We start from the raw sequence: 14,093 nt of genomic DNA, 5'->3' as shown, positions 1-14,093 counted from the left end.
TCAGTGCTTTGTCAAACAGTAACCGCAGTTCTCAAGCCTGCCTGGAGGGTGGCAAGCAGCAGCCCTACCTATTAATTTTGTGATAGAAACCACGTCTCCATCCCTATGCTGTGAACCATAGACACATGTGAGAGGACAAAAGGTTGCCTCAAGGTACGTGGGAAGGGATGGGATGCTGAGAGGGACTAAGAGTTGAGGGGAGTGAATATGTTCAAAATACATTGCATGGAATTCTCAAAGAACACATTTTTAATTTTAACATGTAATATATTTGAAAGTCAGCTTCTATCAGTTACCAGCGGTGTGACTCTGGAAGAGTCCCCCATGCCTTTAGACTCTCTTTCATCTCTAACATGACAGTGTTTCCCAAGAAGTGGCATTGCCAGAAACCAGTTCTCCGGATACGTCCCATACCCAAGGGGGCAGAACTGTGAGGTCTGATGGACTTGGTTCTCAGCTGGTCTCCCGCAGGAGCACCTGGTGGCTTAGTTATGCTGCTACCGCTGTGAAGACACCATGACCAAGGCAACGTATAGAGATAGACTTTACTGGGTTTATGGGTCCATGGTGGCAGAGTGAAGGCATGCTGATAAGAACAGAAGCTGGGAACATACAGGAACTAGAGAGAGCGAAGGGGGATTGTGACAAGGCTTTGAAACCTCACATCCCACCCCCAATGATGCATTTACTCCAGCAAAGCCAAACCTTCTCAACCTACCTGCACCACTAAGCAGGGACCAAGACCAAGTGTTCACATCCAAGACTATGGGTAAAATCTCTCAGTCTCTTAGTCTCTCAGCCGCCCTCTCTGGTTTTTTGTTGTTGTTGTTTTTGGTTTTTTTGTCTCTGTGTGTCTCTCCTCTCATTTGGTTTTTTGTTTTGTTTTGTTTTGTTTCGAGACAGGGTTTCTCTGTGTAGCCCTGGCTGTCCTGGAACTCACTCTGTAGACCAGGCTGGCCTCGAACTCAGAAATCCACCTGCCTCTGCCTCCCAAGTGCTGGGATTAAAGGCATGCGCCGCCACCACCACCCGGCTCTCTCGTTTGTTTTTTGTTTATTATGGGGTGGTTTTTTTGGTGGGCAGGATTTTTCTTTGTGATCTTGGCTGTCCTGGAATTCACTCTGTAGACCGGGTTGGTGTGGAACTCAGAGTTGGCATTTTTCATTCAACACACCATACCTGGGATATAAGGGTCACGTGGTTTATAGGACACAGAGTACCTGGAAGATAAAGCTCTTGCTCATCTCACTGAGTGAGAAACAACCTGATTTCTGAAGAGAACTCATCTCCACTGCAATCTCCTTCCCTCACATTGCCTGCAAGGACAGAGAGCCTAAGATCCTTAGAGGAGGTGACCGGGGGTCCACCTGCCCCTGCTGTGAATAGTCAAAGTTTTACCAAGCCTGAAAATGAGAGAGAAGATGGCTTGACCAGCAAAAGGTGGCCAACAATTCTGACACCATCTGAACCACCGGGAGGGGCTGAATGAAGGCTCCAAGGGCAGAGACACAAAGCCCACTTGTCTTTTGCTGGGATGGTGGCTGCCAGCAATTCAGTCACTGGATGGGGCCTGTCAGCCTGGGCTCAGGGAAGGACAGTGGACATCACTTGGAAAAACACAATGAATTCATGCACTTATCGGCTGCTTTCTCGGTCCCATTTCTGCCTCCAAACAACCTCACCAGAGCACTTCTTAAAGCTTCCTACAAAAACCCATTAATCCCAAAGCAAGTTGGGGCTGATTATAAACCAAGGTGAAAATGTCCTTAAAGAACTCTCCAAATCCTTTAATGCCCACAGGGAGAAAGCCTTTGTTGGTGACTTCACCTCTACTATAAGGGGAAAACACATTTCCCTCTATTGGGGAAAAAACGGTGCTTTCTGAGACAAGGTCTCCTTCTGAGTAGCCTAGGCTAGCCTCCAACTAATAGCAAGCCCTCTGCTGCAGCCTCTTGAGGGATGAGATTACAGGTGCTAGCACCTCCAACTCTCTATTGAAATACTAAGTACTGCTTAGCCTCAGAAATACAGGAAAAGGGTCAATTCATTAAAATTAATTTCAAAGTATGAGATCACACCTTTATCTGCTTTTCTTTCTTTCTTTAAGACAGGAGCTCTCTGTGTAGTTCAAGCAGGTCTTGAACTCATGATCTTCCTGCCTCTGCCTCCCCAGTGCTAGGAATATAGATAGGCATTTGCGACCCACATCCAGCTTCTTTTCTTCATTCTTTGAATATACTAAAAATCCCTTATAAGTCAAGGACTATGGTTGCTACGCTATCACATTGAGCATTCCTAGAAATAAGCTAATAGTTGAAAAAATGTTTAAGAAAATTTGATATTGACAGACTGAATTTCTTATCCTCAACTCCTCTTGTTTGTCTCTCAAAATTCATCATGGGAAATAAGAAGTTCATTTAAAATCTCAGCTACTATGGAGGCAGGATCGCACGTAGGACCAAAACAGAAATTCTAGTGTTTGAGGAATAGGTTCTAACCCTATCTCCCAGGCTGGCCTTAAACATCACCATCCTCCTGCTTCAGCCCTCCCACGGCCAACATGCTAACAGATGCCGTTTGTCAGTGTCCATTTTCTTCCCCCTGTTCCATACAATCTCTCACCCTTTCTCTGAGTATACCCACTGCACAGTCTCTACATTCTGTCAGGAAAGCATTGTAACTCCTTTTGTGGTACCAGAGGTAAAGGGTTTTCCACATCTCCTTTCTTTCCATAAGCCACACCTTTCTTTCCCAACTCCTGTTCAACACAGCACCCATGCAGTGACTCAGACCTGCCCCCATAGTCTATTCAGTGTCACCAGCTTCTTCTTTCCATTTACCCAATCCAGCCATGCACCTCCATAAATAATGAAGAAATTCTCCATTTTTCAAATGCGTTGAGATTTGCTGTCTGCTCACACACTAAAACGTGAAGGTCTGAGGTCAGCATCTCTTGAGTTTCTTGCAGCATAGCCCAGCCCCAGGAATGCTACCCGGCTTACAGTTAGCATCCAGTGACTGTGCAAAGACATAGGTGACTGTGTCTATCAGTTACCTAACTCTGCCTGGTCTACCCACTCCTCAGAGAATATGCATAAGCATGCTTCCCACAAGATGCATGGCAGTAGTAAAAAGGACATCTGATCAGAAGAGAGAGTGGTGCTAATGCACTTTATAATCACAAGATTATGGAAACTCCAGGGTAGGACAGGAACTGAAATCATCAATGTTGAGATAAGGGCTTGACATGCAGAAGTGTGAGCAGGATGGCAGGGCTTCCGAATGAGGGACCTCAGAAGCCACTCTCTGAGTTATCTGAAGGAAGACAGGATAACCAGGGAGAACTGGATTTATTTTAACATCCAGGAAGCACATTCCACAAGAGGGAGGCGTAAGTGCCAAGATCCTGAGTCAAACTGAGCTCGTAGAGTTCAAAACACAGAAATGACGCCAGCATGGCTGGAGGGAAAAGGGAGGCAAAGGGGTGGAAAGCAGATGGATCTCGGCACACAGGGCCTGTAAGATACGACCAAGAGGTCCTATTGTCACCAGCCACACCTGGAAAGCATGGAGGACTTTTTGGAGGGAGGAGACATGTTGGAATCTTACCTGGCTGTGTAAGAGAGGGGAAAGAGCAAGGAGTTAGAAGGCTGCCAAGCAGGCTTGTAGGGAAGAGGAAAGCATCACGCACATGGGAAAGTGGTGGTCTAAGGATGACCCTGGAGGAAGGACAAAATTTGGCGACAGGACAAACTTGGGCTAACTCTCGGTGCGCAGAAATGACAGAACTGGGGGAGGTGCTGAGATAGGATTTGGTGTGTGTCTTAGTTAATATTTTAGTACTGTACACAGACACCATGACCAAGGCAACTCTTAGAAGAACAACATTTAACTGGGGCTGGCTTACAGGATCAGAGGTTCAGTCCATTATCACCAATGTGAGAGCACGGCAGCATCCAGGCAGGCATGGTGCAGGAGGAGTTTAGAGTTCTACCTCTTCATCTGAAGGCTGCTAGCAGAATACTGAGTCCCAGGCAGTTGGGACTAGGGTATTAAAGTCCACTGTAACACACCCACTCCAACAAGGCCACACCTCCCAATAGTGCCACTCTCTAGGCCAAGCAAATACAAACCATCACAGTGTGTTAAGCATCAATTGTCTATCACAAGACCTAGGAGAACTGCCTGCCGTAAGCAGGAGAGGATGGAGAGATGCCAGGAAGAGGCCCGCAGGGGTCTTAATCTGGAGGTAAACAGATGCTGGTCAGAGGAGATAGAATGAGATCATTGGTTGTCTATCAGGAAGGTAAAGAAAGCACCCCTGTTGGGGGGGGGTGTGTGTGGCCAACACTCAGATGAAGCAAGAGATCAGGGAGGACAGAGGTGAGGACATGGGGTGGGGTGGGGTCAGGAAGAGATGAGATGAGAAGGGATGGACAAGAAAACACTTCCTGGAGTCACCCAGGGGCTTAGAGCTTTCCTGGTATGCACAAGGTTCAAGCCCCAGCCCTGCATGGTGGTGGATACTAGCCATCCCAGCATCCGGGAGGCAGAAGGAGGAGAAACCCGGAGCTTAAGGTCATCCTCAGCTACAGTGTTTCATTCAGGCCAGCCTGTGTGTGTGTGTGTGTGTGTGTGTGTGTGTGTGTGTGCGTGCGCGCGCGCATGTAGACACAAAAAAGACAAACAAGACAGAACCAAATCCACACGGGGAGAAAGTAATTCCTATTTCCAACTCTCTACCTAACCACAGCTGATCTGCAGCATCTACTCATCAACATCCACTGGTAACTCCTTTATCCATCCTGCCAATGGTGCCGCACTCACAAACCCACACAGAGAGGTGACAATGTGCCCAAGTCCCAAGTGAGGCCAACCAGGGTGACACCCAGCCTTCTGTCTGGGATGCACTCCAAAACTCTGAGTGCATCCCCAAAGCTTCAGACAGTAACACGCCCACACATACCAAGCTTTAAGGTTTCATTTGTAAGTTAGGCACAGTAAGCAAATAGCAACTATAATATAATGGAACAGACACAGCCATATACTTGGGTAAAACTGTCAGGATTATTATTCTTAGGCTGCGGAGCCATTAACAAGCAAAATAAAGGTCACACAAACACATCACTGCCACACACCCCACAGTCAATGGCTCCTTGGTGACTAACAGACGAGTGGTGCATATAGAATGGACACTGGAGACAAAGAGATGCTGAAGGTCTTGGGGGACAGACTAGGATGGGGGTGGGTCACCATGCTACTCAGAACAGCACGCAATGTAAATCAATCAAACAAACAAACAGTTTGAATTACTTGTCCTGTAATTTCCCACTTACTGTGTCTATAATCACGGATAACCCAGACTGTGGAGAACAACCTGTGGGAGGAACCACTCTATTCACTAATTCCATGTATGCTGCAGCATTACAGAACATAGTTAGCACAACTACACAGACTGGAAAGCTGTCCAAAGGCAGTCAGCCAGAAGCCTCAACCTCTTTGGTAAGAAGCAGGGCACCAGCGTCCCACCCGGCTACGTAATTTCCATTCTCTATTTCTGTAACTGTGCTTTATATGGTGAACAATGGGATGGAGGGACAGATCTGTCAATGGCTGTATAAGTGCTCAAAAGATAAAAAAGCCAGGCAAAGAAAGGAAATATCACATTTTAGAAAAGATGTGTCAAAGGCTATTGACCATTGTGGCACTGGTCATAGAGGATTCTCACAGTTAGTGATCTCCAACATGACAAGAATCAGAAAGCACAAACAACTGGAGTCCAGCAGACTCCAGCAGATGAAATACAGAGTAAGGAAGGTTGGTTGGGGGATGGGTCTGTAGGGGCTCAGATGCGATCCTGGACCTGTTTGCTTCCCCCAGAAAAAGCAAGTTTCTCACCGCTCTGCCCCAGCAGTCAGCTACAGGATGCCTAGAGAGCCAGATGGGCTGAGAAGCCTTTAAAATAGGAACCCCAAACACAGATACATTTTTAAAACATAAATTTAAAAACACTGTATGGAGCCCAATATATGGAAACATCGATATATATTCTTTTAGGAACAAAACATTCTTTTTTAAAGAAAAGACGCATAGAAGCATGCATCTGGCATATTTATGGAACTTTAATTTTTTATTTTATGTATATGCATGTTTGCCTGCATGTATGTGTGTGTACCCACATGTATGTCTGGTGCCTGTGGCAGTCAGAAACAGGCCTTGGACCCACTAGAACTGGAGTTACAGATGTTGGTGAGACACCATGAGAGGTACTGGGAACTAAACAGTTCCTCTCCTAGAGCAATAAGAACTCTTGGCCACTGAGCCGTCTCTCTAGGTCTCTTGTGGATCTTCCTTAAAGCCTGGCTTCACAGGTGGCATCTGGAATTGTCTGCTGATCCACTGCCATGCCACACTTAATGTCTGGGCAAGTTCCCACGCATATCCACACAACACGAGGATGGAAAAGGGCCAAGGATTTTTCCAGTATCACTATGAAAAGCTTTTCAATCTTGTGAGCCTCTGAAAACATCTCCCCAGACCCCTTCACGCTCCTGGGACACACAGAGGAGCATTCAGAACAGCACTTCTTTGGAAAGAGTCTAGAACAGCACAACCCTCAAGTTCTCTGAGCCCTCTTCTCATAGCCTCAGTATTCAAACATGAACACACCGAAGACGGGTACTCCCTCGAGTGAACACAACTGTGGAATACCTAACATCATCATCGGCAGTGACACGGTTGACAAGTGTTAACTCTGGTTCTCAGATGGTTCTACAGCCAATCAACTGTGTGAGCCTCAGGCAAGGACTCAATTTGAACTCAAATCCTGAAGGCTGGTAGACTCAAGGAAAATGCTCTTTCTGGATTTTCTAAATGACCAGCACTGACTTCAGCAGAGTTAAGCCAGAAGCCATGGTTCGGTTAGTAGAACCTGAGGCATGCCCATCCAATAGACCCTTTCAGACCCTATCTGAAATTAGTGCTATATACAAAAATCAATGTGACTCATCAATAAGTCACGATAATTATAACTATTGTTGCTACACTATATTGATAAAAGATAAGGCATGCAAAGATGAGAAATCAATTGACGAGTATTTCAGTATAATGAGTCTCACTTTCAGTCCCCTGTGCTCAGTAATTTCATCCAGTGGACAAGATCTAAGGGCTTCACAAGATTACCAAAGGATTTCATGTAATCCTGAAGCCAAGAACCCCTGGAGTGAAGCAGTTCACTGTGCTTCTCTAGGTACCAACTTCCTCTCTCTGAAAGAGACTGGAGACACTGGGTGGTATAGTGGAGTGGGCAGAGTGCTTTCCTAGCACACATGAATCCTTAATCCCCAGCAGTGCCATGTACCAGGTAAAGTTACGAAGTTACGGTACCCATAATCCTAGCACTTGAGGTAGAGAAAGGAGAGTTCAAGGTTAGACTGGACTACAAGAGACTTGTCTTAAAAAAGGAAATCAGAGCTGGGTGTGATGATAACTACCTACAATCCTACAAGTCAGGAGGCATAGGTAAAAGGAGCCTAAATTCAATGTCAGTCAGGGTTATTTATCTCAAATTTGTTTTTAAAGGAGGGGGGACTGTAAAGGGGGCACAGGGATTATAGGGGTGCACAGTTCTTGTGGAGGACCAGAGCTCAGCTCCCAGTAGCCACATGAGGCAGCTACACAACCACCTGTAACGGCAGCTCATGCCTATACACCCCCACATATAAACATGATTACAAATAATAAATACATCTTTTTAAAAAAAAAAAACAACCAACTGGACCAGTCACTATGAAATCCCCTCCCCGATGTCACACCCCAGCCTGAGGAATATTGGGCTCATGGTGAGGCCCGATGGCAGGAGCAGGACACAGGCTGAAAGCACCAGAAAGACCCAGAGTCTGGCATAGGTCTTAAACCTGCACGTGAGGATCTGTCCTACAAAGCCCGATGCTTGAGGCTAACTGGGACATACCCAAGAAAATGCCTGGAGGGTTGGCTGTGAAAGTCAGAGTCTCCCTCCAAAGGTTTCCCATCACACTCTAGCTATAGATGCCGGAAATCCCAACATGCATCAGTGAAGAGCTCTGCAAACAGGCCACAAAGAATATAATCTTTGTTCTCGACATAAATGGCTGGTGTGGAAGCTGACTGAGAAATATACTTAAGCGAGTGTCGGGGGCCAAGGCAGGAGAATGGAAAGTTAGCTCCAGGCCTGCCTGGGCTACAATAGGGAGACCCTGACTCACAGACAGATTGAGAATGACTTAAAAGTTAAAGAGTGACAAGCATGCTTTAAGCTATGCGGTTAAAGTTCAAATATTAGTGTTTTACATCTCTACACACTTAAACAGCAGAAAGCCAAAGTCCCAGGCCTGGTTCTACAGTTCTGTAAATTCAGTTACTGGGAAGGTTGAGGTGAGAAGATTACAAGTTCAAGGACTGCCTGGGCTACTTCAGAAGTTCAAGGCTAGTCTGGACAACCTGGCAAAACTCAACAATGAAAATTAAAGAGGCCTGGGGACACAGATCAATGACAGAACCCTTGCCTAACACTCACAAGGCCCTGCGTTCAGTCGCCAGTACTGCCACTAAGGAAAACAGAAAAAGGAAAGCGAAGGGAAATAGAATAACAATACTTATTCCTAAGTACTTAGCACTCAGCTCTAAACGGCCCATTCTGGAGTACTGACGCGAGCATTGAAGTACTTACTTGAAAGAATTAAGTCTATCAATTCTCTTTCTGGATAACACAGGACCATTTAGGTTCACTTAATAAGAAGCTGAACTAGTTAGTATTGTATCTGAGAACCAAGGACTCCTAGATATGTTCAGTCCCTTTTGAAAAACAACCAAGAGGGAACCAAATACAGAAGAGACAGAGGCAATGGTTACCTTCCCCCCCAGCACAGTTCAAGTGCAGATCACAGTCCCACCATCACACAGCAAACCTGCAGTGAGTGGCTGGCTCCCATGCAGTCCCAAGTCACCAAGAGCCTCAAAATGGCTACCCCAAAGCTTCCTTTATCATTGGCCCTCAAAAGTGACAAGTGACAGTACAGCCACCAGTAATATACCCAGTGGTATCCAAACAGTTGGCCTAAGGAATGCTGCCTTACTTCCTCAGCAAAACAGTGCGGACTCTTAACTTCTTCCAATGGAACCCATATTAAGACAAGTGGGCTGTCAAAGTTTAACTGAAAGAAAACTACATTAAATCTCTAGAAAAGTTATGTTAGCCTGCTTTACAAGGGCACCCCAGCATCAGGGATGCACAGGACTGAACACACAGAGGAGAAGCCCTGCCCATAGCAGGCATGTCCCAAGTACACGCTCTGCATGAATGCTTATGAGAGGTTTAATTGATAGATTAGGCACTGTGAGAAATGGAACAACAGCTAGCAACGAAATAGAATAATGTACCAAAACATAAGTGGTAAGAATGTGTTCCTGTTTTCTCTCTCTCATATCCCATATCAGATTTGGGCCTTGGTTGACTATTGATAACTGGAACTGCATAGAACAGAACTGTAAGAAGGACTACTGCTTACCTGGCAAAACCCTCTGACTGGAAGAAATAAAAAAACAAAACAAAACCAAACCAAACCTGCACAACCTTCCCTTGCCAGGATCCTTTCCCTGGGGAGACATAAACAAACATCTACCCCCTCTTTATAGGGCATGATAATGATAAATGAACCGATTCCATCAAAAGTCACACTTGGGGGAACCAATGAATTCACTGGACTTCCTTACAGGAGCACCAGAAAAGTAGGTGACCCCAAAGCAACCTCAGCCCCACAAAGTCTCACCCCAGTATGGATGACAAACTCCCCCTTCCAACACCCTTGCACCCTTCATGAATATGCAATTAGGGCAGAACTAATACAATTAGCCATGCTGGGGATGGTGGGGCATGACTTTAATCTCAGCACTCAGGACACAGGTGCAAACACAGGAGTTTGAGGCCAGCCTGCTCTACAGAGTGAGTTCCAGGATAGCTAAGGCTAGACAGAGAAGCCCTGTCTCTAAATAAATAAATAAATAAATAAATAAATAAAATAAAATAAAATAAAATAAAATAAAATAAAATAAAAAACCCTAGTCAGAAGGGGTCAGAGGAAAGGGCCAGGATCCCAGAAGAGAAACCAATGACCCTCCCTAAGCATACCTATATTAACAGTCAATAAAGCTGATCTGGGGGCTGCTGGCCAAAGGAGTCCCAGCTGCTCTGCTGAAGAGGCTAGCAGTCTACAACACCTGGTAAGGGAAGGGGGGAGGGGAAGAAAGAAAGTTAGGGATGCCTCCAGAGACTGCAGTGCACAAGTGAAGGAAGGAAGCAGAGGGGCCAAATCTGAACCCCAAGCAAAAAGCCTGGAGTGTGGGATGCAGTGTTGGGGGTGGGGTCCTGTCGACGGGGGCACAGGACAGTGAAGCCCCACAGAAGTGACTCTCCATAGAATACTGAACCACAGAGATGAGTGGACTGTCTACAGGGACAAGCTCACAGAAGGGAGAAGGGACTTCAGTGTGGGGACTCTGACAACTGTCTCAGGCTCTCCCGCAGCCAGGAAAGGCTTCCAACCCCAAGAGCACAGACCCCCCCCACAAACACTCATGATGACTTGAGTGCATATTCAGTGCTTCAGCACCCACACTTACCCGGATCTGCCGGGACTAGTGAAGTAAATGTCCCAGGTTACACTCCGGAACAACTTTGCTAAGCTCTGTCCCCTGGAAACACTATCCAAACACTTTCAAAGCCCTCTGATAAAATAATCAAAAACCTGACTCCAAAACATGGGGGAATTCTGGAAACATTCTTACTCCTGTGCCTATGGCTATATACAGCAAACTCATCGGAAACATACTCGTTGGGAACAACTTTTAACCCAGGTAAAGCTAGAAATGACCCTTTTATAATTAGTGATTAGTCACTGCTAAGCATATTTGAGTCATTAATGAGTAATCTATACTGCTTAAATAAATTAATTTCCTCTTGTGGTACAGAGGTGCAGAAGATGGAAGCCAGGGCTTTGGGCATGCTCCATGATTGTCACATCCAACCCTTTATCCGTTTTGCAGTATTTCACTTACACAATGACCAGCTACTTACTAGAAGGTATCTAGTCAAGTTACTTATCAAGGTTAAGTCAAGACCTGGTGATCTGGGACTAGGTCCCCTATCCAAGTAACCTGCGGCCATGTGGAGCAGCAAAAATTCTAAAAGCCAAATTAAAAAAGAAAGTTTTTGGAATTTGCATATGTATATATATATATACACCCACATATGTGTACACATACATGTATATATATGTATATATGTGTGTGTATGTGTATATATATATGTATATATGTGTGTGTGTATGCGTATATTTGCAAATGTACATATGCAGGCTTTCAATCTGCATCAGATTAATAATATATTAAAAATGGAAGGGGATGCCTGAGTCCCGGTTACATAGGCACATAGGACTTGGTGTCTGAAATGAGTTTAGAAATCACAGCCAACTAATAACTTCAGGCAGTGTTCCTGCAGGTCCGGGACATAAAGGAAAAGAGATGCGCTGACGGAAGTGAAGTAAGGGATTGCATTTCAAACGTGCCAGTGAGCGGACATAAGAGAAAGTAATAAAATGCTCACACAACATAGTTGTTTATTCCAGAGGCTCCATTTAAAGTCTAATTGTCATGGCAATCGTCTGGCTAAAGGTGAGTGCTTCCTTCCTGACCTGGCTCAATGAAAAGTGAAAGTGGAAAGTTTTTCCACCTGGGTCCAACCCCTCCACGCCACGGTTTCAGATCCAAACCAAGAGGCCAGAGTTCAGAAATGACGGAGCGCTAGGGTACTGCGAACACAAACGCCACGCGCTAGAGCAGGACCTACCCCCTTCCTGCCCCCTGGGGGAAGCTGTGTCACACCTCTCCACGCCACCTCACCAGTAGGTCAGATGGGTGTCCTCACTCACACACAGCTGTAGGACCCCCTTGCCCTCCTTCCCACGCCACACACTTCCTGCCTCTTCCTCACCTCTACTGCCAATTTCAGCTTCCCATTTTGTCTATGACTGCGGTCGGGACTGCAGCCCCAGAGAGGGAAGGAGAGGGACTTTGGGGCTTCCGAGTGGGATGTGGGGATGGGCACTCGCAAAGCGCATCACCCCACGTGCGGCCCTCGCTGGCCACCTACGGCAGTGGGGACCCGGCGCGTTCCCACAGTGCGCGCTACTAGAGTTGGGGTTCGGATGGGGGAGGATCAGAGTCCCCAAGCCTAAAAGCACTTTTACACCAGAGCGGGCTAGACTCCCGGGGCTGCAGCAGCTGGACCGAGTGGCCGAGTGTGCGCCAGCTCCGGAGCTGAAGTGGACTCAGTGGGGCTCGGGTGAGGGTGGGGCGGGGCAAGCACTCACCAACCCCGTACTTCTGCCTCTTGGTAGGGATCCAACGGGCCATGGCGACGACCTCGCCCCGCGGCGCTAGCGGCTACAGTCACCGGTGCTCGGAGCGTCGATGCGCTGGCCGGACTCCTCCGCCATGTTCCGGCAAAACTTGGACGACTTTGGCGCGCCGGCCGCGTCTACACCGTCCCGCCTCGCTCGCTCCCGGGGCCCCGCACGCACGCCCGCGGTCACCTGCTGGGGCTGGCGGCCGCGCTGCCCCGCGCGCCCTCCCCGGCGCCGCCCCGGCCCCTCCCGCTGGCCGCGCCCTCTGCGCCCCGGGGCTGCCCGCCTCCCCCGCCAGCTCCGCCTCGCCCGGCTGGAACGGCAGCCAGGAGCCGCCCGCCTGGTCCTCCCAGCGTCGGCTCTGCGATTCCCCAGCGCTCCCGGGCTGCGCGTCCGAGCGCGGAGGAGGAGCTGGAGAGAGGCACCGGTCGCCTCCCGACGCTCAGTAAATATTTGTTGAATGAATGAGCCCTGAGCTCCCGCCTTCGCCCGCGGGAGCGTCTGCAGCAGCTTGAAGAGCCGGAAGCGGAGCTTCAAGGTCCGCAGGGAACTGGTACAAGGGACACAGGCGCTTCGGAAGTAGAAGTGTCCAATCTAGGAGACCTTCGGTTAGGACACTGTTGACAAAGCGCTAATCTGGAAACCCCAAACTCAGGGACTTATTTCTCCCCAGTTGCAGCAACTCAAACTTTTACACTAAGGGAAGAAGTTCTTTCCAAGAGGTTCCCCTTTCCAAATGACCCCCTGCCCAGAAGGCACCGTTGTGGAGAGGACCCAGAACATCTACACTTCCCCGGCTACCCCGCCGACCCCCCACCCCTGTCCTTTTCCAGCCTGGGACTGAGGACTCCAAAAGGCAGCTGTGTGTTGAAGTACTCAGGGGTGCGCTTGGCGCCCTCTGCCTGCGGGGAGACGCGCTTCCCTTTTGGAGAGAACTCCAGAATGAAGTAGAAGCTACTTAGTAGAAGGACACCTCTCATTTAGAAGTAAAACTTCAGACAAACCAGACAGTTTCACCATCTGAAAAAAATACCTCTTGGGGGAAATTGTGTTTTTCTTGGGGGTCTGTGTAAGCTTTCTTGCCAGTTTGGAACCTGACAAGAACAGAACACGTAATGAAAACACAGTAAAAGACAGTAATGCTTGGTTGGAGATGAGTGAACTCTGGTGACCTTTTGCAAACCATGCCTGAATATATTTTTTAAATCCTGGTTTTCCTTCTGAGAAAGTAAGTTCTGAACTTGGAGTCCCGGTTGAGAGAAACATAATAGGTACGTACCTATTATGACCCTGCTTCAACCATTTCTTAAAGTGGTTCGGTCGCATCTCTCTTTTAAATGTCAGTTTTTATTCTTGATGGGGCAAACTTAAAGGTAAGCATGATTACATAATGTGTCATTTATTTCACTTGTAATTTAAAATTACAAGTTCATTGTATACTTAATAATAAATGCTTAAGAATTATAAAAATCACCAAAGACTCTAAGAAATAGGAAAACAACCAGATTACAAACTGAGCTACTATACTAAACAGTCCTCAAAAGAAGAAATTAAAAATGGCTAAGAAAACACACTAAAAAAGGAAAGAAAAAGTTCCAATAGGAATCTATTTATAATACACTGAAAGACATATTTCCATCAGTGTAGACCTGA

General features: G+C 47.1%; 1 protein-coding gene across 2 annotated transcripts in view; it reads right to left on the bottom strand.

The window, feature by feature from the left end:
* The window catches only part of Dock5 (dedicator of cytokinesis 5), a 179,481-nt gene extending 166,841 nt beyond the window's left edge, over positions 1-12,640 (bottom strand). Inside the window, exon 1 of one of the 2 annotated variants that reach the window (XM_052191114.1) lies at positions 12,408-12,640. In XM_052191114.1, the coding sequence (XP_052047074.1) occupies positions 12,408-12,450 (43 nt within the window). In that variant the 5' untranslated portion in view covers positions 12,451-12,640. The remainder of the gene's footprint in view (positions 1-12,407) is intronic. The other variant, XM_052191113.1, reaches the window with a different exon arrangement.
* Between the last annotated feature and the right edge of the window lie 1,453 nt (positions 12,641-14,093).

Source organism: Apodemus sylvaticus, chromosome 8 (genome assembly GCF_947179515.1).
Source record: "Apodemus sylvaticus chromosome 8, mApoSyl1.1, whole genome shotgun sequence".
NCBI classification, from domain to species: Eukaryota; Metazoa; Chordata; class Mammalia; order Rodentia; family Muridae; genus Apodemus; species Apodemus sylvaticus.
This window is presented reverse-complemented; position numbering and strand designations above follow the sequence as displayed.